Genomic DNA, 27,556 nt, shown 5'->3' on the forward strand with positions numbered 1-27,556 from the left:
GACAATTGCCTTCAGATGACCCCAAAGAAAAAAGTCTAAGGGGGTCAGATCAGGAGACCTTGGTGGCCATTCAACTGGCCCACAACGACCAATCCACTTTCCAGGAAACTGTTCATGTAGGAATGCTCGGACCTGACACCCATAATTGATGGTATGGTGTGGTATATGGAGTACAAAGATAGTGGGGCCATTCTTCATCAATGGAAACCTCAATGCCACCGGATATCTGAAATTGCTACATGATGATGTGCTGCCCTCTTTATGCACTGAAGATGGCACGTTCCCTGAGTTTTTCCAGCAAGATGGTGCATGACCACGTTATGGGTGTCAGGTCTGAGCATCCCTACAAGGAATCTGACCCCCTTAGACTAGCATTTCTTCTGTGGTGTTGCTATGAGTGTGTCAAGAGTGGGAGAAGAGGGTTGCATTGACAATTCAACACAATGGACAGCACTTTGAACACATTTTATAAGTGATCATAAACTTGTAAATAACTCATGAAAGAATAAAGTTAAATTAAAACCAAGCACACCATTGTTTTTCTTGTGAAATTCTCAATAAGTTTGATGTTTCACATGATCCTCTTCCCATTGGAAAAAATAAAGTTGGATCCAAAATGGCTGACTTCAAAATGGCCACCATGGTTCCCACCCATCTTTAAAGGTTTCCCCCCTCCCATATACTAATGTGCCACAAACCGGAAGTTGATATCACCAACAATTCCCATTTTATTTAGGTGTATCCATATAAATGGCCCACCCTGTATTTTGGAGGTACAAAGAGTATTGATCTAGTAATACTCTTCAAAGCGGCAGAGAAACGCAATGGACTTACCGCATGTTCGCTCTCTGCATCTAATGCACTGGTAGCTTCATCCAAAATGAGAACTCTAGGGTTTCGGATTAAGGACCTAGCAATAGCAACTCTCTGCTTCTGACCCCCTGAGAGCTGCGCTCCCTTTTCTCCCGTTTCTGATACACATAAAAGCAAAAATGGTATGGTTTACTTTAATGATACATTTCTGAAATAGATATTTAGGTATCCATTATATATGCTATTCTATAGGATATTAAAACTAATAAGACCCGAAGAGGACATTGCACCAAAACTTCTAACATAAATATGAATATCCGTTAATATTTTAAATGGCACTACCAAACTCTGGAACCAATAAAGACTCAAACCCAAAATAAGGAGTGAGTAAAGAATAGATCCATGCTAAAAGATTATTTCACAAAGGATTAAAAACCAACAAATAAAATAAGCAAAAAATGTCATATAGTGGACACTACTGGAGGGAGACAGGTAAGGTATAGATATAATGGACAAGATAATAATAATAATAATAATACATTTTATTTCTATAGTGCCGATATTCCACAGCACTTTACATTTCAGAGGGGACTTGTACAGACGATAGACATTACAGCATAACAATAATCACATAGATCATAACAGATACCAAGAGGAATGAGGGCCCTGCTCGCAAGCTTACAATCTATGAGGGGAAAAAAAGGGAAACACGAAAGATGGGTGGTAACAGTTGCCCTGATTGTTTGGACCAGCCATAATGTTAAGTGTGTAACAGTACAGGACACAGAGGGCTAATAGATGCATAAAGCATGAGGGAACATGATACGGGGAACCTGGTTATGGTAAAACTTTAGACTGTGCCACACAGGGATAGATTAGGTTAGTGTGTTGAGGCGATAGGCCAGTCTGAATAAATGAGTTTTCAGGGCACGCTTAAAATTGTTGGGATTGGGGACTACTCGTATTGACCTGGGAAGTGCATTCTAAAGAATTGGCGCAGCATGTGTATAGTCTTGGAGACGGGAGTAGGAGGTTCTGATTATCAAGGATGCTAACCTCAGGTCATCAGCAGAACGGAGGGCACGGGTAGGGTGGTAGACTGAAACAAGGGAGGAGATGTAGGGTGGTGCTGAGCCATGGAGTGCTTTGTGGGTGAGGGCAATAAGTTTGTACTGGATTCTGGAGTGGATGGGTAGCCAGTGTAAGGACTGGCACAAGGTAGAGGCATCGGTGTAACGATTGGCAAGATGGTATAAATAAAATAACTCAGCAGTCCTGTGACTGAAAATGTACTTTGAGGACTTCCTTTCTTATTATTAACAGGCCTTTTTCTATATGAGTCATAAAACTACATATATATTTTCTTTGTGCGTATTCCTTGTGAAGTACCAACTTTCAACTATTGATAATGGCAGGTTTATTATGAGGATATTTTGAGTCATTTTTAGTTACAGGACTGCTGAATTATTTTATTTATACCATCTTGTCCATTATATCTATACCTTACCTGTCTCCCTCCAGTAGTGTCCACTATATGACATTTTTTGCTTATTTTATTTGTTGGTTTTTAATCCTTTGTGATGGATTTCTTCTTTACCCGATCCTTATTTTGGGTTTGAGTTTTTGTTATTGGTTCAAAACGTCTAGCATGAATTAAACAAGAACCAGGATGCAGATTGCTCCCCCACAGTTATCTATTAAATGAGTGTAAAAGTGCCATTATGGTCATACCTTTATTTTAACATACTAAATCGTGATGACAGGTTCCCTTTAATATATCATGTATTATATTTATTCTTGGAGATAAAAACACAATGTTAATACCTGTGTCATACCCATTTGGAAGCTCCGTGATAAAGTTATGTGCATTGGCTCTTTTGGCAGCACTTATAACAACTTCCAGGGGGACAGAACTTAGACCATAGGAAATGTTACTGTTAATGGAACGGGCAAATAGCACAGGTTCTTGGCTGACCATTGACACCTAGTATAAAAAATACATTAACAAAACAGTGCAGAAATATACGCATTAATATTATTAAGAACTACATACCAGTAAGTAACAAGAACTACCCCATGCACAAGATACATTGTACATTTATGAAGGGAAACATAAAGGCAAAAGCCGTAATTGCACAAAAATTTACAATATAGAAAAAAAATTCCTCAGCTCCCCACTTCAAGGTAACAATAGTAGCTTGTTGGATGCGGAGCACGGACAAAGTGTCGGTTGGTTTCCCAGGATAATAATAATAATCTTTATAGCGCCAACATATTCCGCAGCGCTTTACAGTTTAACAGTTTCAAAACACAAGTCATAAGTAACAATGTTAACAAAACAATAATTAAAGCAAAATAAGACAACCCTGCTCGTGAGAGCTTACAATAAGGTAAAGCATATAATGCCAGCATCCGCAAAGGAAAAAAGTAAAAAAAAAACAAAAACATTTATTTCATCACTCTAACATTTCAAAAACAAAAGAAAAAAATGATGGAAACACTTGCCCTACACATTTTATGCCCACACAGGGCCCTTAATCATAGCTATGTTTACAGGCACTGTATGGGCTTGAAATGTGTAGGCAAAGTGTTTATCTTTTTGAAAATTTAGAGTGATGAAATATTTTTATTTTTTTTTTTACTTTTTTGTGGATGGTGGCATTATATACTTTACCTTACTCACAAAAAAATTACAAATTTTCCATTTTTACTGGAACTAGAACTTGAACTTTAACTGGTCTGCCCATCTCTACTGGACATACACATTAGAGTTATTCCCCCAAAAAAATCAGGTTATCCCCTATAGTTTTGCTAGGGGATAGCTTGCTGATCACGGGGGGTGCGACCATATTAGACCGTTGTGGTTAGATAATACTGCATCAAGCCAGTCACTGAAATTTAATTTGCCAATTGAAAGATTTTTTGTTTGTTTTCTACATGAAAAAAAAAAACAATCTTTCAATTGGCAAATTTCAGGTTATCCCCCATAGTTTTGCTGAAAGATTGTAATTTGTCTTGTGTAAAACAAACAAAAAAAGATGTTTACTAACCCCGATTCCCCTAATATAATTCATCCAACAAACAGAACTTGACTCCCCTTTGGGCTTCCCTACCCCCAATCCTATCCCACCCACTTTTCCCCCTTCCCGCATTAGTCATTATTGTTCTTCTTTCCATATTTTTTTTTTTAAAAGTCTGTACTCTGTTATCTTGCGTAGGCGGCCGACAGGGGGTTATACTTGATGGAGTGTATATCTCTCCCAGAAAGTTAAGCTGGGCGAGATATTAAAAGCAGGGTAGTACTGGTTGGTGCAGCAGCTTGGGTGCTGAGCCCTTTTATTTATGATAGTTCAGGGCCAGGTTTCATTGGAGTGATGAGGAGGATTTATTGGTGGGAATCATCACTCCCACTCCTGCTCTAGTAGGGATATTGCTGGAGGTTTAGCCAGCTTAGCTGAGAGAGGTCGTCTCATTACAGACACAAAAAAGACTGAAGGAAAAGCTTCAGAGAGACACAGCCTCCGAACTGATATTGTGTATTTCTGAGAAGGATATGCATGGCGGTTAAATGGGCTAAACACTGAGATATTGGACAGCCAAGCCTGCGCACATCTCTGGTAGCATGAGTCAGAGTTATGACGTATAGTTAGCACCTTGCCGAGCAAGTCTTTGTTGTTTTTTTTCAGTTGCTTTAAGCTACACTGGCTGAAAATGAAGCCCCATATTTTTCTTTACATGGACGGTTTCCGTTTGTGTCACTGCCATGCTGCCCTGCAACGCCCCCTGGTGCGTTACGTTACGCTTGATACATAATTGCTATGCTTGATCTTAAAATTTTCACTAAAAATCAACAGTTAAAAAAAAATCAAAAAGGCACAAAAAGCAGCACAGCGAAACATATGAAAGGACAATAACAAAAGCAAGGATGAACCAACCACTTTAGAACATCTCTGCTTGGCTTATGCCTTGGATCACTCAAGCTTCTATGCGTATTATGACAGGTGGAAAGCCGCACCATGCTCATCATGGAGTGGGACAAGTGATTCATGTGATACTTACGGTGTTATTGTAAAGTGCAAAACTGGTCATGAAACTGCAAAAGGAAAAATGTATAATATTCTTCAAAGTAGAGATAACCGAGGGATGTACTTGGCTTTCTCTTTCAGTCTTACAGACTTTTAATAGATTGCATACTCAGCGGTCACTCCACTCAAATGGGGGATTCTAATCCACTTTTTCAAGATTATTGGAAGTTCCACCATGCAGACCTCCAGTGATCACATATCATCTATATGAATCACCAATCCAAACAAGTGATCATTTGTACTCTTGGTACAACCCCTTTAGTAGTAGTAATGTTTGCAGTGTATATGAAGGTTTTTTGAGTCTAAGTAAAATAACTATATAGACTACAAGAGACAGATCATCATCACATAGATGTTTACGTACCCTTGCATGGAGATATTTGTGGTCATACATTTTAATTGCCTGATCATCAAGAAAGACTTCTCCTTCCTCCACAGGGTAAAAGTTTTCCAGAATGTTCACACATGAGCTTTTCCCGCTACCAGATGGACCCACCAGTGCAGTGACTTTTCCAGGATACAGTGTGAAGGACAGATTCTATATGCAGTCAAAATGAACATACATGTAATGTATTGAGAAGACAATCAACTGAAAGAGCCACCTTCTAAAACTAACACTCTATACACTGGTTTTTTTTCCCCATTTCATTTTGCAGGATCAATGATGATATGATGAGTAGTCATGATCAGCTTTTTTTTTTTCCTACTGAGGTTGATTTTTATCCATTCTCACTCTCTCCTCAATAGAGTAAAACCAGAATAAAAAAAGTAACAAAAGTGAACAAAAGTTAAGGCTATGTGCCCAAGTATGCAAAAATTTCCTGAGCAAAACCGGATTCCTTCCCAGTAAATCCGCATTTTTATTTTTCGCGCGTTTTTTCCGGAACAGCCACATTATTATGAATATTTTTTCCTGCAAAATTAATGAACATGCTGCATTTTTTTCCGCGATGCGTTTTTTTATGCGGAAAAAAACGCATCATGTGCACAAAAATTGCAGAATGCATTATAAGAATGGGATGCTTAATGTATGCGTTTTTTAAGCATTTTTGCATGGAAAAAACACTTAAAAAAAACACAAAAAAAACGCTTACGTGGGCACACAGCCTTAAAATCCTTAGAGTCACTTTTACAGGTTGTTCCTAAGCAGGCCGATTATCAATATTACACTGTGCAGGCATAATAGTTCCTTAGAACAGAAGTCAGCTGTGGATTAAAGGGCAGGTTGTAAAATATAATCTTCCTGCATACAGTAGTTTTATATGCCCTGCAAAAAAACAACAGGTTTCTTTTATCAACTGTCGCCAGAACTGAAACACAAGTACTGTGTGTTGTAGCAATGCACTCTTTATGTGACTGAGAACCACTGAACCTCGGCTTTGTGCTCTTTGTCACACAGAGATATTTTAATGGTTCTTGCAATGAAAGAAATGCCTGTCTTGCTGCAGTCTTAACCCAACTGCATATTACGGGAAATTAATTGGGTGAGGGCCGCTAGGCTTCCCAGGGAAATCTACTATAGATGATGAGCAACACGATTCAGCAGCTCATTATCATGCAGGTCTGTCATAAGTCCACACAGTAGTAATGATAATAATAATAATTAAAGTCTTAATTTCACACTTGCAACCAATTATTTCTTTGTTAGTTTATGGCTACATGGTGACTTTGGCTGCTATACCTGGAGCATGGCTAAACTTTGTAATATGCTGCCAAAATATCAAGTGAAAGGGGTCACATTCCAACCCTGCGGTACTGTGACCACGACACGCATGTCGCAAACAGTCTAGCCACCTGTTTTTTTACGACTTGCTTGTCACGGACGCAGTGTGATTTTCTTACTCCCAACGGTGACACATGTGGATTTGTGGACCCACTGTGCCTTAGGGCCAGGCCTATGCAGGAAGGGACGTAGCTAAGGGGCTACCTGGTGTTCACTGGAGCTCCTGATGATGGAGATAGACTGGGCTGCAGGTAGCCGCCAGGTACCACTCCTGGGCAGTTCCCGGTTCTGCAGCTGCTGTCCCCAGGAGTCAGGTATAGTGACACTGATTAGGGCTAGGTCTCCGTTTAGACTAGTAAGTTCTGGCACCTCTACAGAACGGTTACTGACATGAATTCAGGCTCAGTTCAGTCTAGGATACTGGATCAAGGACTGGCCGCTCACAGACCAGGGGACGATGTTCAGGCACTGGCCACACCAGGACCAGGCGACGAGGTTCATGCACTGACCACTCTGGGAACATGGGACAAGGTTAAGGCCCTGGACGCTCCGGGACCAGAGGACTTCACTTCGGGAACAGGGCTGCCTGTTCCAGGACCAGGAGGCTTCAGATACAGGACTGGCCACACCGGGACCAGTGGACTAAGGATACAAGCATGGCCACACCGGTACCAATGGACTTCAGATACAGGATTGGACACACCGGGACCAGGAGAATTCGGATACAGGTCTGGCCACACCGGGTCCAGGGATACAGGTTCAGGACATTGGCCACACAGGGACCAAGGGACCTCACAACTCACTAGTAGTACACCTTACTCACTAATCATTCTACTTGTTACTTGGCAACTCCCTAAAAAGCTGAGGCAATTTACTATATGTGCGAGCTGCCCCTTTTAAGAGTAGCGGAATGTGCACACACAGATCAGGAGCATGGAGAGAGACGAGGACAACATGCAAGAGTGCCAGCAATAGTGCAACAGATCCCATCCACTTGTATTGAGCTATGATGCAGAGGCAACAACTAGCAAACTTTGGTAACGCAACAAGTGTCATGGTCAAAGTCACCATGTTGCAGTATACTTATTGTGTCCCCAGTTTTCTCCATATATGTTTATATCTGAAATGCCACACTGGAGATAGCCATGGACATTACATTTTTGTCATCATTTCCTCACAATGTCATTGAGATCACTAAAAAATGCAAAGTGTAACACAGTCTCTACATAGTTGCCTGGAGAAGAAAGGATCTGGCAGGATTTCCACCTTAAGATTTTTCAGGAGATAAACAGCATGTGAGGTGTAAAGCTGCCCCTCATCTATAAACATGTATATTTAGAGGAGCTATTGGAGATGTCAGTAACTATACGATTTAATAACTGCTATCTAAAATGTTTGCAAGTCTAAAGCCATGATCACAAGGGCCGCTGAATTTATCGGATCAGTCATGTTCGTAAATTCGGACTTGACTGTTTCTATGTGCAGGATGGGTGCAAGAGCTAATTGCTATTTACAGTCCATGCTCTATTCTAGTCTGTAATTCAGACCAGGCTAGAGCAAGCTGCCATGTTTTTCACAGCAACTAAAGGTCCATTTGAAAAATAGCTTGTTTGAACAAGCACACAGGCTAACATTAGGCCCATGTGCTATTTAGTCTCCACACAGACAGCAAACAGACCAAAACTAGGTTTATCGGAATGTTCTCTAATTAGATGTTGATGGCCTGAATTCTCAGGCACTGCAGATCACCTTCTATAGAAAAGAATAATAGCTGAGCTGCAGTACCCAAGAATGGCTACTACACAGCCAAAGGACACATGCGCCGGCAAACGCATACCTGCGCACGGCCTGCATACCCAATGCTAAAAATAGGGTACGCAGGTCGCATGCAGCGTCATATGCTCATAGACGGAGCTGACCGGAGGAGGTGCGGCCATGGGCGGAGCTTCACAGCGGCCATGCGCATCCCTCCGCAGCTCCAGGAAACGCTAGTGTGAAAGTAGCCTAAGGCGTTTTTTTTTCCACTTACATTTCAATGGCAATTTTGTTATTTGGGAAAACATGACAAATATTGACATGAAACAAGAAAAAAAATGTGCCATGTACACTATACTGTAGGTGCACTTTCCTATTGAAATGATTGGGAATCTTATTTGCAGCAGATTGGGACAGTACCGACACATCTGCACTAAAAGCAGAATGACTAACATACCTTTAATGAATTCTCTGTAATCTAAAGCAGAATATGTTCTTGTACAGCACTGTCTGACTTACCTTTAGAACTTGTGCTGCTGGTCGGGTAGGGTATGCAAAAGTGACATTTCTGAACTCTACTTTCCCTTCTAAATGCTCAGGAGCAAAGGTTCCATCATTAACCATTTTTGGTTTACGATCTATGAACTCAAACACTTTCTCTGCAGCACCGACACCTTGCATTAATCCGCCATATACTGATCCAATGGACTGCAACACATAAATTATGAATGTCTGAATTTTCTGGTGTCTACTAAAAGTGTAGTCCACTTGCAGCAATCTTTAACACATAAAGGGGTTGTCCAGGACTTTGACATAGATGAGTTATCCTTGGGATAGGTCATCAATATTTGATAGTTGTGAGTGCCACAGCTGCTGTGTTGCGGAGCTGCACAGTCCAGATCTGTCAACTGCATAGTGATCATAGCCAGGTACTGCATATCTGCCCCCTATTGATTCAAACAGAGGGTAGATGTGCAGTCATGAAGCTGTGTTGTGCAGATTTGCAACTCGTCACATCTAGCTGCCAGCACCAGGAACAGCTGATGGGCAAGGGTGTTGGGTGTCGCACCACCACTGTTCAGATAGAGACCTATCCTAAGGATAGACTACAAATAGAAAAGTCCCGGACAACCTCATTAAGATCAAAGATCAACTAAACCTTTATAATTTTTTTTTCATATTTCAATCCCCTAATAATTACAAGGAGACTGGTGAGGGTCTAGATCCTGCGACCCCACAGATTGCTCAAACAAACCTTACCAAATCCTTTCCAGAGAGGTGCGCAGCTCAGCAGACATGAGTGCACAGCTCCTATTGGATCGCGCATACAGAGCGAACTATTGATTCAATAAAAAGAAAAGACTATGAAGCTTATGCCTTGTATTAAATTCATATGCTGCCCTGTGTGCACGATCAGGCAGGGGCTGTGCACTCTTGTCACCTGGACTGTGCACTTTTTGTGAGGATGGATGGGTTTTGATCAATCCATGGGGGTGTCAGAATCCAGACCCCCACAGATCAGCATGTAATTATGAGGGCACTTTGGTTTACTTACTTTTCAATTATTTTAATGCTTCCCTGCCCTAACATATACAAATACATCATATTAAGGAGCCTTTTAAGGCAAACTGATTTAATAGTACATCATGGTCATCACAGAGGCACAAATTCTGGGCTCCCACTTCAATGGCTGTAATCCCCCTGTAATGTACAGCAATGGTCAAACAAAAAGAAAATGCTTGGTCTGTGACTGCCGTAAAAAAAAAAAAAATAGCCAATATCCAAGAAATGCTGTGTTTAGTTCATCTTGCCTCATGGAAAATAGAATAAAAAGTGATAAAAAGGTCAAATAATCATACACCACAATGTCACAAAACCCCAGCGGTATTATGGTTTCTACAAATAAAGGTGATTATTCTGTATCAATTACTGGTGGTTTTCAAAACCACTGCTTGCTGTCATTCAGTGGGAACCTTTACTTTTTACCAACAGTGGATGAAAATCCGCTTGTGATCATGAGATGGACAAACAACAGGCCATATACAGTATATTAAGAGACATTAGACACTTTCACTGCCTGCCTCAAATCTAAATCACTTAATCATCACTTTTTGTATTAAATATCTCCCATCCACGATTTCGATTTCCCCATCATGAATTATTGGAACAGAAAAATAACAGAATGAGTACAGCACAGTCTGTAATGGGGCCGCCTGCATCTGTTCTTACCTCCATGCAGTCGCCCAGCAGAAATTCATAAATAACAAAGGATATAAGGTTACCGCTTGTCGTTTGTCCAGATATCACCAGATGTCCGCCATAGTACAGAATACTAATCTGTAACACTAACTGAGTGAACTAAAGGAAAAAAGGAACAAATTATTTATACAAATGTGTCCAAATGGAAGAAATATTGCTTTAGGCTAGGGCTATTCGACAACTTAGGCTACTTTCACACTAGCGTCGTGTGACGTACGTTGCAATGTGTCGTTTTGGAGAAAAAACGCATCCTGAAAAGTTGCCTGCAGGATGCGTTTTTTCTCCATAGACTTGCATTAGCGACACATTGCGACGTATGGCCACACGTCGCATCCGTCGTGCGACGGATGCGTCGTGTTTTGGCGGCCGCGACGCACAAAAAGTTACATGTAACGTTTTTTGGTGCGTCGTGTCCGCCAATTTCGACAGCGCATGCGCAGCCGAAACTCCGCCCCCTCCTCCCCGGACATTACAATGGGGCAGCGCATGAGTTGAAAAACTGCATCCGATGCCCCTGTTGTGCAAATCTTTCACAACGTGCGTCGGTACGTTGGCCTGACTCATAGCGACGGGCCTGTACCGACGCTAGTGTGAAAGTAGCCTTAGCCGTCACAACCTTCACAAAACTGAAGTTTGCTTGGTGCTGCTGCTACACCCCAGCGCTATAAAACTGAAAGAGGTCACATTGCGACACCTACACAACCACAACTGTGATCAGCAAACTGCAAAGAACAAATCAGACTTATTCAGATTTTTTTTGTAGCTTGCTTGATGCAGTAGTGGAGATGCCCTAATGTGACCCCATTCACTTCTATAACAGAGTGATGTAGCAGTAGCACCTTGTGCTGACTTGTAGTGCAGCCCTAGCCCTATACATACGAACATGACCGCTTTATGAAGTAAACAAGTCTGGCTATGACAATACAATGCAGATTATATAAGGTACATGACGTAGAAGAACATACTTACTCCAGTGGACCACACATAATAAGTGTAAGCGATAGCTTCCTTTTTGTACAGGGAGTAAACTTGCTGCAGTTTTTCACTATACACAATAGCCTCTGTCTCTTCATTGGCAAAGCTGCGGACCGTTTTTATTGCAGAAATTGTTTCTTCTGCAGTGCTGTTGGCCTTCGCTAAAGCGGTCTGGACTTCTTTGGCAAGTTTCTTTAGAGGGAAAAGAGGAAAAAAAGCATGGACACATCTATGAAACTTCTTAATGTGAGACAGATCCAAAATCATAAACAGATTTCTACAGTGAAAAAAAAAAAACGGAGAACCAAGAGTTCATGCTACCAAGTATAAACATTAGGGTGTGTGCAGACGCTGCGGAATCCGCTGCGGATTAATCCGCACGGATTTTGCAAAAACCGCAGATAAAACCGCAGGTCAAAAGACCTGCGGATTATCTGCGGTTTGGCCTGCGGTTTGGTCCTGCGGATTCACCATCTCCACAATGGTGGAGATAGGAACCCGCTGCGGATTCCGCAGAAAGAATTGACATGTCAATTCTTTCTGCGGTTTCAAAACCGCAGGAAATCCGCGCGGATTTATCCGCACCGTCTACACAGCGGTTTTTGTTTACCATTCATTTGAATGGTACTGTACACCGCAGCTAAAACTGCAAACTGCTGCGGGTCCGCAGCGGCCAAAACCGCTGCGGAACCGCAGCGGAATCTGCAGCGTGTGCACATACCCTTATTTTTATTGAAAAAAGTATTAAAAGGCATAAATGAATGGGCAAACGCAAACAAGTAGTGACAGAGCCCACAGAATGAGGGCTTGGGGTGCTGCCAGTGTGTAACAAGATACAATTACATATGGCAAAAAAGTAACTTTGGTCTATTAATATAGTCCTAGAACATCTTCATAAATAGCCTGTGCATGCATGAATCAAAAGGTAACATGAGTAGCAAAAAAGATCATATAAAGTCATTTAGCATAGCACAGATGGATCTTAGACCCATATACTCTGGTCCTGTCACTACTTGTCTTCATTTGCCCACTCATTTATGCTTTTCAATGAATTTTTCAATAAAAACATTAATTTTATACTTACTAGCATGGACTCTTGGTTGTCCGGATTTTTCTTATTTTGATTGAGTTGCTACAGATATTTGGGCACAAAATGATATATACTACTATAATGTACAGTGAGGAAATAATTATTTGATCCCTTGCTGATTTTGTAAGTTTGCCCACTGACAAAGACATGAACAGTCTATAATTTTAAGGGTAGGTTAATTTTAACATTGAGAGATAGAATATCAAAAATAAAATCCAGAAAATCACATTTTTTGAATTATATAAATTTATTTGCATTTTACAGTGAGAAATAAGTATTTGATCCCCTACCAACCATTAAGAGTCCTGGCTCCTACAGACCAATTAGACGCTCCTAATCAACTCGTTACCTGTACTAAAGACAGCTGTCTTACATAGTAACCTTCATAAAAGACTCCTGTCCACAGACTCAATTAATCAGTCAGACTCTAACCTTTACAACATGGGCAAGACCAAAGAGCTTTGTAAGGATATCAGGGACAAGGTCATAGACCTGAACAAAGCTGGAATGGGCTACAAAACCATACGTAAGGCGCTGGGTTAGGAGACAAATGTTGATGCAATAGTAAGAAAATGGAAGAAATACAAAATTACTGTCAATCAACATCGATCTGGGGCACCATGCAAAATCTCACTTTGTGGGGTTTCCTTGATCATGAGGAAGGTGAGAGATCAGCCTGAAACTACACAGGGGGAACTTGTTAATGATCTCAAAGCAGCTGGGGCCACAGTCAACAAGAAAACCATTGGTAACACCTTAAGGTACTGTCACACTTAGCGATGCACCAGTGATCCCGACCAGCGATATGACGCAGTCAGGATCGCTGGTGCATCGCTAAGTGGTCGCTAGTGAGCTGCCACACAGGCAGATCTCACCAGCGACATAGCAGGGGTCGGGGGTCGCTACTTACCTGTCAGACGAGGCGATCCTGACGTCCTCCCGCCCGCGTTCACGCGTCTCCACAGCAGGAAGCTGACGACAAGAAACGGCCCATGACGTTCTCGCGCGATCAGTGATAACCATCGGGGGAGCGGTCGGAGGTAAGTATCAGACATAGCAATATCGCTATAACGTCACAAAAAACAGTGACGTTATAGCGATATTGCTAGCGATATCGCTTAGTGTGACAGGCCCTTTACGCTGTAATGGTTTAAAATTCTGCAGTGCCCGCAAGGTCCCCCTGCTCAAGAAGGCACGTGTGCAGGCCCATATGACGTTTGCCAATGAACACCTGGATGATTCCGTGAGTGATTGGGAAAAGATGCTGTGGTCAGATGAAACAAAAATTGAGCTCTTTGTCGTTAACTCAATTGCCTTGTTTGGAGGAAGAGAAATGCTGCCTATGACCCAAAGAACACCATCCCCACTGTCAAGCATGGAGGTGGAAACATTATGTTTGGGGGTGTTTCTCAGCTAAGGGCACAGGACTACTTAACCACATAATGGGAGACTGGATGGAGCCATGTACCTTAAAATCCTGAGTGACAACCTCCTTCCCTCCGCCAGGACATTAAAAATGGGTCGTGGCTGGGTCTTCCAGCAAGGTAATGACCCAAATCATACAACCAAGGCAGCAAAGGAGTGGTTCAAAAAGAAGCACATTAAGGTCATGGAGTGGCCTAGCCAGTCTCCAGACCTTAATCCCATAGAAAACTTATGGAGGGAGTTGAAGCTCCGAGTTGCCAAGCGACAGCCTCAAAATCTTAATGATTTACAGATCATCTGCAAAGAGGGGTGGACCAAAATTCTTCCTGACATGTATGCAAACTTCATCATTAATTAAAAAAAAACTCTGACTGCTGTGCTTGCCAACAAGGGTTTGTCACCAAGTAATAAGTCTTCTTTGCCAGAGGGATCAAATACTGCCATGTCCTGATCCATCTGCTTTCATCCACAGGTATGTCTGCTGAACCCGCATCTTAATTCAGAATACTCACTGAACCCCTGAAACCTCATGCATTGTTTACCCTGTTTTTACTTGGTATGTCTGCTGAACCCACATCTTAATTCAGAATACTCACTGAACCCCTGAACCCTCATGCATTGTTTACCCTCTGTTTTTACTTGGCATGTCTGCTGAACCCGCATCTTATTTTAGAATACTCACTGAACCCCTGAACCCTCATGCATTGTTCACCCTCTGTTTTTACTTGGTATGTCTGCTGAACCTGCATCTTAATTCAGAATACTTACTGAACCCCTGAAACCTCATGCATTGTTTACCCTCTGTTTTTACTTGGTATGTCTGCTGAACCCACATCTTAATTCAGAATACTCACTGAACCCCTGAACCCTCATGCATTGTTTACCCTCTGTTTTTACTTGGTATGTCTGCTGAACCCGCATCTTAATTCAGAATACTTACTGAACCCCTGAACCCTCATGCATTGTTCACCCTCTGTTTTTACTTCTGATGTCTGTACTCTAATTTTACCCCTGACTTTAATTCCATGTATCATACTTCAAATTGACTGTATGCAAATTGATATACACATGGTCCTCGCACCTAGTCTTATCTGTCCATCCTGTCCTACCTCTTTCTTCAACTCTGATGCTAGTCAAATGTCCCATTAAAGGGGGTTTTACACATAGCGATATAGCTAGCGATATCGCTATGTGTGATACTTACCTCCGACCGGCTCCCCCGCTGTCCATCGTTGATCGCGCGAGATCGGCCGGCTCCATTTCTTGTCGGGAGCTTCCTGTGGCGCCGACGAGCGACGCGTGGACGCGGGCAGGAGGATGTCTTCATCGTCGCGTCTGAAAGGTATCATCCGCTGTATTGCTGCTGCATCGCTGTGAGATCTGCCTGTGTGGCAGCTCACTAGCGATCATTTAACGATGCACCAGCGATCCTGACCGCGTCATATCGCTGGTGCATCGCTAAATGTAAAAGGGCCTTAACTGCAGTCTGTTAATTGCCCCCTGCTGTGAACCGTCCTCTACCCCCTTCTCCCTCACTCACCTGGCTTCATTTCATAGACATTTGAATGGTATAAGTTGAAGAGAGCAGGTCAGATATGACCTTGGTCAGATGTGACATCATTTGAAGTGACATATTTAAAGTGACAGATGAGAAATATACCAGATATAGTCCAGAAATCGGTCAGACGGTAAGACTAACCACTGCTTTCTTACTTTACTTGCTTTTTTTTTTTCTTCTTTTAACCCTGCTCTTCAACCATGCTCACACTTTCCATCACCATTTTTGCTCCACTAATCTTCACTCTCCTTCGCTATCCCCAAACCCCTGCAACCTTGAACCAAATAACAATCTCCCCCTCTCTTAGCCTCCCCCCACCTCATCTGCAGACATACTCCTTAACCTCAGACCTCTCCTACTAAAATACAATTCAAGATGATCACTCTCCTTCATCCACCTGCTTTCCCTTTCTCTGCTTCTTCTCACTGCTGGTGACATATCCCCCCAATCCTGGCCCCCCCCTGCCTCATACATCCCACTTATCTTCCCCCCCCCTCTTTCTCTTTGGCGGTCGCTCCTGTAGGGTTCGCAACCACTCTTCTCCGCCTGTGATCTGGAAGACTGTCCATGACTCCCAGCGGGACTCGATCTCCCGACGCCATCGCCACTCCAGGCGCCCGAGGCCTCCTGGCACATATCGTTTCCCCCAGGAGTACGTTGGAGGGGGCCCCAGTCCATCCGGAACCATGGCAAACACCCGGACCTCTCTCCTGCGTTGGAGTAATACCGCCATCTTGGGCAGAATCAGCTGCTGCTTTGGATCCTCTGCAGCAACGCAGATCCGCCACAGCGTCCCAATTTGTAATCCACAGGTCAGTAATTGGTAGTCCACAGGTGTTTATAATCCAAAATAGAGCAGCCCAAGTTTTTCTCAGGCCTTCAGACGCAGGTCTGCCGCAGAAGATAGCGTGTTAGTGGCGGCAATCCTGCCAACTACGCCAAATGTAGGGTTGCTGGGGCGAGCTGGGGGTGGTCCCTCTTCTTACCGCGCAGAGATAAAACAGAGACAAGATGGAGGCAGATTCTGGGTGCAACAGGTCCAAGTTTATTTCACTCGCCGTCCGTCTGACGGCCTCAGAGCCCACCGCACTTTCTTTACCTCACGGCCCTCCGTTTCCAGGGCCGCTTCTTACACACCGTACTCTATACTGGGGTAGTGTATGCATACACCGTCCCCTCTGCACTCGTCGACGCTCCTGATAGGTACGTCACTGTGGCCGCCTTAGGCCCATAAACCAACAGCACTTCCACTATCAGTCGTCATGTCCAACACGGTGTCCTACACCCGGTGTCTCGTCTCTTCTGCGGTTCTTCCTGTCAGGACCACCCCCCTGACGTTCTCTCTCCTCAGTCCCCCTGATACGGTTTTCCTCACAGCACACGAACTGTCGTAGTCCTCCTGTCACTGGAGCTCCCCCTGGGGACTCGAACTTTCTGGAACCCTCCCTCAGTATTTATAGCACTCCCGGTCCCGTCACGATAACTCCGCCCCCCATGACCAATGGTTTCTAAAGCCCTAAGCTGAGGTCAAGTCCTTGGCTCACACTCCTCCCTGCCATCTAATGGTCAACCCAAGGTACTGCACGTCCACTACACTTTCCTAGCTGTTTCCCACTGTAGTAACTGACACCTGTCTAAACTGTGCAAACCTATCTTTCTCTATTCTGACACGTCCGTCCATCAGGTCACCTTCCCTACACATCCAGTACACATATGGCTCCAGTCCGTATACCCCACATACACGCGGCTCCGCTCCGTACACCAAGTACACACACGACTCCGCTCCGTACACCTCATACACGTACGGCTCCGCTCCGTACACACGCAACTCTGCTCCATACGCCCCGTACACACACGGCTCCGCTCCGTATGCCCCGTACACGAGCTGCTCCGCTCTGTACACCTTGTACACATGCGACTCCACTCCGTACACCTCATACACACGCGACTCCGCTCCATACACCTCGTACACACGCGACTCCGCTCCATACACCTCGTACACACGCGGCTCCGCCCTGTACACCTTGTACACATGCAGCTCCTCTCCGTACACCTCATACACACGCAATTCCGCTCCGTACATCTCATACACACGCGGCTCCGTACACCTTGTACACACGCGGCTCCGCTCTGTACACCTCATATACATGAGGCTCTGCTCCGTACACCTCGTACATGCGTTGCTCCGCTCCGTAAACATTGTACATATGGCTCCGTACACATCGTACATACACGGTACCGCTCTGTACACCTCGTACACACACGGCTCCGCTCCATACACCTCTTACACACACGGCTCTGCTCCGTACACCTCAAACACACATGGCTCTGCTACATCCACACTGTAAAACCCTCCTGACCCCACACAGAAACTTTACCTCATCCAGCACCCTCCATGACAACCAGCACAGCAGAGTCCTGCAGAGTGCAGACACAGAGGCAGACACGGCCCCTGAACATGTGACCCCCTGACTCCTCCCCTCTCACAGGTCCTGTGCGCACAGAACACACACAGCCGAGCCACATAGACAGGAGACCCATGATCATGTGACCCCTGACTCCTCCCCTCTCACTGGTCTTCTGCGAACAGAACACACACAGCCGAGCCACATTATTGCAGACTGTGGTGCATCTATCTGGGACGGCGAGCATGGCGTTGGTGGATGGGGGGCGTGGCAGTGCAATACCGGATGGTTGGAGCCATGAATTAGCCATGCGGTGCTGGAGGGGCCCCCTCTCCCCCGTTCAATGAACGGGCTGCACGGGCGGTGGGTCCGCCCCTGTTCCACCCTGATTCTCTCTTATATGTGCACATGTTGTGGATTTGGCCCTGCGGATCCGCAGCAGTTTTCGAAGGGATGTACAGTACCATGTTATCCTATGTAAAACAAAAACCGCTGTACACATGCTGCGAAAAATTCTGCGCAGAAACGCAGCGGTTTATTTTCCACAGCATGTCAATTCTTTGTGCGGATTCCGCTGCGTTTTTACACCTATTCCATTCTAGGGATCCCCAGGTGTAAAAACGCAGGCATTTTGACCTGCGGATTCTGCAGATTCCATGCGGAAAAATCCACACACGAATACTTAACGTGCGCCCCGTACCCTTAGAGCATTTTCTAAATGGATGGAAATTGTAAAATTGTGGCTAGCCCCAATTCATTCAAATTCTTACTTTTTGGGTGACTAATAAGCTGGATTCTCACATTTTGGTACCAATCGTTTTTTTAATAAAATGATTTGGTATATAAGTTCTAAGAAATTCCCATTAATGTGTGAGCATTCCCGATAACCTGATTCCTGTTTAATCCTGCAATGCCTGATACTTTGAATAGTAGTTTCATAAGACCTGGTTTAATAAGCAACTTTTCTGTTTTGCAGACACAGCTGATATGCATTCTAGGTTTTTACTACCTTTTGATATATTACAATTTAATTTCAACATACCCTTATATTCTCATTATCACTACAAATCAGGCACCATGTGTCCTCTCATTTCCTTCCCTCAATGTCTCTCATCCTACCCACTTTGTTATGTAGAGCTGGTATTTCAACTAAAGGATTAATGTCAGATATTTATTGGTTATTACTTAACCCCGATATAGATCAACACTGATACATGAACAAATGGGAACATTTTCTGGGGGAATCCCTCTCGCCTAGTAAGAAATTTGCAGGTGCACACATGCTTCACCTATAAGGAAAATCAATCTAAGTTACTTATGTACACACTCCTTCCCTATTACATAAAGTTAATCCTAATATTCCCAATTGCTGCTGGAGATGTGGCAACTCCGAGGGAGATTTACCTCACTTATTCTGGCTTTGTACAGATATTCCAGGATTTTGGAAATCAGTTAATGATCTTATTATTAAGCTCATTGGTCTTGAGGTACTCCTTAATCCTAAATTTCATTTACTTAATATTCCACTGTTTCAAATCAGACGTAAAACCCAACCACCTTTACTACACGACCACTGCTGCTAGATGTCTGATAGCGTCTAAGTGGAGAAGGACTCTACATCCATCAAATACCGAGTTACACATGTGCATACAGGGTGTGTAAAGCATGGAATATCTCACAGCCCTATTAAATAACAGAACACTTCAAGGTGGTCTGGGCCCCCTCAAACACATACTGGATACAAAGATACTGTTAATGAACATGGTTACAAAAATTAGGTTATGTAGTAGGGTGTCGAACTAGAATTGCTCTTCAACTCTTCTCCCCCGTTTCTTCGTTCTGTGTCAGTGTCCTGTCCGGTTATTGTCCATGTTTAATTGTAAGTGTAAGATGTGAACTCTTCAATGTTGAGTTTAGTCATTGTTACTGATTATTAAGTCAAACTATGCAATATTGTTTGCTAATATTTTGAATTTTTTGTCGTCATTCTGTAATTTCATATTTGGGAAAAAAAAATTATAAAGAAAAAATCCAGAGAGGTATTCAAAATCATGATAAATGACATGCCAGAATGCAGAGATGTTGGCTACTCATCTAGAAATCAAAGCATGTTATCAAAGATAACAAACACACTGGACAGCTGAGCCAAAACATTGAGGATCACTTTGGAGTGCTGCCTAGTAGTGATGAGTGAACATGCACTGACAAGGTGTTATGCGCGCATGCTTGGGTGCTAATTGAGTGACTTCGGCATGCAAAAATAATATGCTCGAGTCCTCACACCTGAATGTCTTGCGGATGTTCGAGAGCTGCAACACATGCAGGAATTACCTAACAGGCAATCCCCTGCATGTGTTGCTGCTGTCGGACAGCTGCGAGACATGCAGCCACAGGGACTCAAATATATTTTTCAAGCACGCAGAAGACACTCGGTTAGCACCCGAACATGCTTGGATAACACCTTGCCCACACATGTTCAATCATCACTACTGCCTACAGTAACTGGCTGGCTTAGTGATAGCAAGCAGAGAGTGGTTATAAATGGTATATTCTCTAACTGGGTCACTGTGACCAGAGGGGTACCGCAGGGGTCGGTGTTGGGACCTATTCTCTTCAACATATTTATTAACAATCTGGTAGACGGTTTACACAGTAAAATATCCATATTTGCAGATGATACAAAACTATGTAAAGCAGTCAATACAAGAGAAGATAGTATTCTGCTACAGATGGATCAGGATAAGCTGGAATCTTGGGCCGAAAGGTGGCAGATGCGGTTTAACAATGATAAATGTAAGGTTATACACATGGGAAGAAGGAATCAATATCACCATTACACACTGAACGGTAAACCACTGGGTAAATATGACATGAAGGAGGACTTGGGGATCCTAGTTAATGATAAACTTACCTGGAGCAGACAGTGCCAGGCAGCGGCTGCCAAGGCAAACAGGATCATGGGGTCCATTAAAAGAGGTCTGGATACACATGATGAGAGCATTATACTGCTTCTGTACAAATCCCTGGTAGGACCGCACATGGAGTACGGTGTACAGCTTTGGGCACCGATGCTCAGGAAGGATATAATGTAACTAAAGTGAGTACAAAGGCGGGCAACAAAATTAATAAAGGGGATGGGGACTACAATACCCAGAGAGATTAGCAAAATTAGGATTATTTAGTCTAAAAAAAAGACGACTGAAGGGCGATCTACTGTAATAACCAGGTATAAGTATATAAGGGGACATTACAAATATCTCTCCGAGGATCTGTTTATACCAAGGAATGTGACGGTCACAAGGGGGCATTCTCTGCGTCTGGAGGAGAGAAGGTTTTTCCACCAACATAGAAGAGGATTCTTTACTGTTAGGGCAGTGAGAATCTGGAATTCCTTGCCTGAGGAGGTGGTGATGGCGAACTCAGTCGAAGGGTTCAAGAAAGGCCTGGATGTCTTCCTTGAGCATAACAATATTGTATCTTACAGTTATTGTTAGGTTCTTTAGAAGGACGTAGATCTGGGGAATTATTGTGACAGAATATAGGCTGAACTGGATGGACAAATGCTTTTTTTAGGCCTTGGTAACTACAGGTGCATCTCAGTAAATGCATTTAATACTTGGTCGGGGCTCCTTTGGCATCAATTCCTGCAGGTGTGGCATGGAGGTGATCAGCCTGTGGCACTGCTGAGGTGTTATGGAAGCCCAGGTTGCTTTGATAGCAGCCTCAAGTAGCATGGATTGTCTGTCTCTCCACTCTTCCTCCAGACTCTGGGACCTTGATTTTCAAAGTCTAGTGTGAAGTATCCACAATCAGTGATAGTTTGGGGAGCCATGTCATCTGCTGGTGTAGGTCCACTGTGTCCACTTGGGTATTCATTGGCTGTAAGCCATAATCATCAACATTAACAGAAATAAACACTTGAAATAGATCACTCTGTTTGTAATGACTCTATACAATATATGAGTTTCACTTTTTGTATTGAAGAACGGAAATAAATTTATCTTTTTGAGGATATTCTAATTTTGTTAGAAGCACTTGTATATATTGTAGGGATTTAGCTCTTTGGAAGTTTTCAGTGTTCACACAGGCATGCCGTTTCTTGTCCAAACAGGAAGGTTTATTACTCCATAAACTTCCAGAAGGGAGTAATAAAGTATGAGAAACAGAACAGTATAGCTGCTCAATAGTCAAAGTCCAATATTCGGACTCTTGCAGAGTCTGAGCATCTTACACAGGCCCTCCACCTTGCATACACAGACCCACATACCAGAGATGTTTGCACTCTACTCCCAGACCAGGAATGACCAGCTCAACTGCCCTTTTATACCTGCTGCACCTCCTGGATTGAAGGATGCGAATGACCAGTTACCGATCTCATCTAATCATTCCTATGTGTATATTGGTCCCATTAACCCTCTCAGCTCCTCCTATCCAGGATTCTGCTAGCTGCTTGTCTGATTGATTAATATATATATATTGTGAGGTGTTGACACGCTTAGCTGCTTCTTCAGGTAGACACAGGATCACTTTGGTAGTGAAAAACCTGCTGGTTTATTAAAGTAATCATAGACCAAGGCAGGGTTCAGGAAAAACAAAAGCAGAGCCTTTCTGGCTTAACTTAAAAACAAAACAAACAACGTTCAACAGTCTTTTCTATGCAGGTTTCATCTGCAGACTCCTGGCAATGTCCTGCGCTCTTTCTGGAGCCATGTGGGAGTGCTTTCTCTCCCAATACACACCAGACTGTCTCTCATATCCAGGTATTTAACCAGGAGCATGTGATGATCACGTGATTGTGCCATCACCGCAGGTCCTGTCAGTACACATGCCAGTGTCTACTCTGCAAGAAGGGATACGGTGAGCACCCTCCCTCTTACTCTATGGGTGCGCACTTAAAACCAGCCCATGAATAACTTTAAATTAACCCTCTCAGCACGTAGCATCTCCCCTCATACACTGCAAAATTTTCATTTTGTCTGATTTTTCTCTTTATATGTATATTTTGAGTAAAATGTAAATTGTTCTTTTATTCTATAAACCACTGACATGTCTTCGAGTTTCCAAGCACTAAATTTTGTATTTATATTCAGAAAATGAGAAACAGTCAAAATAACAAAATAATGCAGTGATTGCAGACCTCAAATAATGCTAAGAAAACAAGTTCATAATCATTTAGAAACATCAATACTAATATGTTTTAACTCAGGAAGAGTTCAGAAATCAATATTTTGAGGAATAACCATGATTTTTAGTCACAGCTTTCATGCGTCTTGGCATGCTTTCCACCAGTCTTTCACATTGCTTTTGGGTGACCTTATGCCACTGCTGGTACAAAAATTTAAGCAGTTCTTCTTTGTTTGATGGCGTGTGACTATCCATCTTCCTCTTGATTACATTCCAGAGGTTTTCAATGAGGTTCAGGTTTGGAGATTGGACTGGCCATGACAGGGATATGATGTGGTGGTCTTTCATCCACACATTGATTGACCTAGCTGTGTGGCATGGCGCATTGTCCTGATGGAAAAACCAGTCGTCAAGAGTTGGGGAACATTGCCTGAGTAGAAGGAATCAACTGTTTTTCCAGGATAACCTTGTATGTGGCTTAATTCATACGTCCTTTCACAAAGATTAACCTGCCCAATTCCAGCCTAGCTGAAGCCTCCCCAGATCATCATAGATCCCCCACCAAATTTTACAGTCAGTGCAAGACACTGGCTTGTACACCTCTCCAGGTCTCCGTCTAACCATTAGACAACCAGGTGTTGGGTAAAGCTGAAAACTAGACTCATCAGAGAAGATTACCTTACTCCAGTCCTCTATGGTCCAATCCTTATGGTCTTTGGTAAACTTCAGCCTGGCTCTCCTTTGCTTCTCATTAATGAAAGGCTTTTTTCTAGCTTTACATGACTTGAGCCCTGCCTCTAGAAGCCTGTTACGAACTGTTCTTGCCATGCACTTCACCCCAGCTACCATCTGCCTTTCCTTTTGTAGGTCACTTGATGTCATCCTGCGGTTGCTGAGTGACATTTAAATAAGATGACGGTCATCCCGGTCAGTGGGGAGTCGTTTTCGCCCTCTGCCGGTCTGTAGCTTTGTTGTCCCCAATGTCTGCTGCTTGACATCGTTGTAATGGACTGCCGTCTTAGAAATTTTAAGGATGGAGGCAACATGACGCTCACTGTATCCCTCTGCTAGTAAAGCCAGAATTGAGCCCTTCTTTTCCTCACTCAAGACTTTTCTTTTCAACTCCTTTGGCATGGTCAAAAGTTATTTTTTCATTCTTATTACTTTTGGGATATTACTAGCACTTGTTTTGCCATCCAACTTGTCCTATTGGAAGAGGATTGTGAACACCACAGCAGGGTTTTTTATGCTTTCCTTCATTAAATAAGATTTGGTTCAGGTGATCACCTATTCAGAAGCACATTAAGTAAAATGAGGTGTACTCTGGTTGGAATTCAACTGACACGGGAATGGAATGGCTGTCACACATGTAGAGAAGATGATTTTTATAAAACTGTGCAGTGGTCTCTTAATTTTTGCCAGAGCTGTATATCTGTAGCTTGGTCGCCATAAAAGAAGGGGGTCCAAATATATATCACGCACAGGGGCCCCAAGCTGTCAGTGTCTTCATCTTCTTCCTGCTAAAGTAGATGTACACATTGTTGGATACCGACATCACATTGTTCAATGCTTACAGAAAACAGAGTCAGCTCCTTTTGTGTGTCAGTAAAAATGATGCAGGTAATGCGACACATGACAATACTTGAATCGTCTACACTGAAATGTAATCACAGCATTTACATAATAACCATTACACAGACATACTAGCACCCCACACAGAATAATGTAACACCAGAACTATTAATGCTATAGTTCAATGAAATGTAAAGGCTATTTGCATCTTAAAACTAAATTTAAGAACTAGCCTTCAGTAGACTTGTAGATCATTGGGCAGTGCCATGAATACACATTTTCTTCTTCCGCTAATTTGATATGAAAACAGGTCAACAATAAAAAAAAGGCGTTAGAGATATCTTCATCACTGTGCCATCTTGTAGCTCCGATCATCGTGATAAATTCACACCACTTCTTTACAACTCATCAAACCTGCTTCACACATCAATGTTTCATAGTCTGAGTACAGACTGCAATGTGCAGACTAGTCGAAGGGTCTCCTGAGCCGAACTCAACAGCCTTAGACTGTGCCAACGATGAGCTTTTGCTGAGTTTTTGAAGCTGCATATTTTTTCTGCATCAAAAACGCAGCGTCAGTCCCAGCAACGTGGATGGATTTTTAGGAATCTCACGCCCACTGTGCGTATTTCAAATCCGCAACTTTGTCAATTTTTCTTGCAGGTACGCTGAGTTTATATGCAGATTTTCCCCTTTGACTCTCAATACATGAAGAAAATCCGCAGATAAAAAACACACATGCGTTTTTAGTGCGCTTCCGGGGCAGAAAGGCATCAAAATCACATATAATCCAAACATGACTATATCAATAAAGTTTTGTCAATGCCAAATAACGTGAAGAATCAAAGCAGCTTTATTTAAAACATGACACACCAAGAGACAAAAAACACAGCATCAGAAATGCGGTAAAAACGCATGGAAAAAAATGTACTCATCGTCATCATGCTCATCATCACACAATAAGAGAAAAAAGAATGGATCTACCTGTGGCAAAACATTTTTGTATGCCTCATCACAGCAACATGGATATGAAATTACTGGTATTCAAAGGTAACTTCACAGCTCAGAGAGAGAGAAGAGTCTGTGAGTAAAAATTTATGACGACCTTTGACACTCTCAATGCTGGAATGAATGTGTCGCATGGATTTATGTCTTTTTACATCAATTAAGGAATTTGCTCCTAAGACCGTGTGGGCATCACAACACATTAGGAGACCCCAATCAGAGGACAATAAAACATCCGGACTCTTTATGAACTGAGCAATATTTATGTTTCTCCCTCTCACATAATGATAGTTCTGCTTCACGTCACTTGTCTCATCTATTGCATTTTTTCTGTGCTGTATTGTGCATAAATATGTGACTCTTCAGATTTTGTATTAGTCTATGCCTGATGAAGAGACCTGAGTGGTCTCGAAAGCTTGCAATGTGTTACCATCTTTTCAGTTAGCCATTAAAAGGTATCAACCACGGAGGACTCTAAATTCTGAATATTTTTCTATCTACTGGCTAACACTGTACAAAGATATACATCTTTACTGTATCAAATGTAGTTGGTAATTTTCAAGTTGATAATTTTGTACAGCCCCCAAATGATGGTATAAATATCCAAATGGCCCATGACAGAAAAATGGTTTCCTACCCCTGCTTTAGAGGACCATTCACCAAATGTTTAATGTTGAGCTGCAATGTAATAGATGTAATAGTGGCTGCAGAGTGGAATAAAATTAGTATGGACAATTTTGATTTGAGACTTGGATCAAAAATGGAAATGTTTTCTTATTTTTTGAGGAACAAAGGGTTCACAAAAAACACAGATATGTGAGCAGCCCTATATACTATGATGGTTACATGTCTTATATATGAAAAACACGACTACAACCTATAAGTGACTCACAGAGGACTGACTGAGGCCTAAGAAGTACATGAGTATCTGTACTGTGAACTTCCAAGGTTAATAAGTACTTACCTAAACACTGAATTTATCACTTTATATCTATTACATTATATATTGCAAAGTAAATGACTCAACTTTTTCTGTAAATACTAGGTGTAAACTGTGAGTCGAGTTCACATGTGAACATCCAAATGTTAAGGCAAGAGAAACAAACAGTGACATGAATACACATATACCCATCTGTGCATGCTAAACCACAGCTTACTTTCTAGGTGTGGCCCCTGGGTCTCACATTACATGCTGTAATGCCAAACTTATATTTGGATTCTGACTAATAACAGGAAGAAGGTGGAGGGAGACAGGTAGCTATTACACACAGACTGCCAGGTGACGACGTATATAAATCACTCACACTGTAGCTCTACGGTTCTAATGCAGGTGAATGACAACATAAATAGTAGAAATTAATTTGCATAGTTCATTTTCTGTACAATAGTACTGACACATCTCCCCAAAATTTCTACAAACCAATCTACATTGGTCAATGGCTGACTACCGTTTACTGGTTTCTGAATTATCATAACAACAAATACCGTAGTCAGTAGAAATGAATGAGCGTGAGTCTTGCAAGCTCCCCATAAGCAGTGAGGACTGTCCTGATGGAAATCGTCATCAGGTTCCCACTGTAAGGTTTTTCAAAAAAGTAATGGTAGAACGTGGTTTAAAAACTTGTTCCATGCTTAATCCACATACTAAGTATCAATCACACATCACCTTTTATCTCTTGTTTATCTGCGCAAAGTTGACTTTACGTGTCCCTAGGGAGTGCTGTTCATATGTTCATTTTTTTTTAATAACTTAGACATGATGTGGCT

General features: G+C 42.6%; 1 protein-coding gene across 5 annotated transcripts in view; it reads right to left on the reverse strand.

Moving 5' to 3' along the window:
* Positions 1-27,556, reverse strand: part of ABCB9 (ATP binding cassette subfamily B member 9) — a 111,394-nt gene that overhangs the window by 9,008 nt on the left and 74,830 nt on the right. For 4 of the 5 annotated variants that reach the window (XM_073586049.1, XM_073586053.1, XM_073586051.1 and 1 more), the window contains 6 exons: positions 11,605-11,802; positions 10,606-10,734; positions 8,896-9,084; positions 5,263-5,436; positions 2,638-2,797; positions 835-971 (listed from right to left, as the gene is read on the reverse strand). In XM_073586049.1, coding sequence (XP_073442150.1) covers positions 835-971; positions 2,638-2,797; positions 5,263-5,436; positions 8,896-9,084; positions 10,606-10,734; positions 11,605-11,802 — 987 coding nt within the window. The remainder of the gene's footprint in view (positions 1-834; positions 972-2,637; positions 2,798-5,262; positions 5,437-8,895; positions 9,085-10,605; positions 10,735-11,604; positions 11,803-27,556) is intronic. The other variant, XM_073586052.1, reaches the window with a different exon arrangement.

The sequence above is a fragment of the Dendrobates tinctorius genome, unplaced genomic scaffold (assembly GCF_039654945.1).
Source record: "Dendrobates tinctorius isolate UK_male_01 unplaced genomic scaffold, ASM3965494v1 ptg000090l, whole genome shotgun sequence".
In the NCBI taxonomy this organism is placed as follows: Eukaryota; Metazoa; Chordata; class Amphibia; order Anura; family Dendrobatidae; genus Dendrobates; species Dendrobates tinctorius.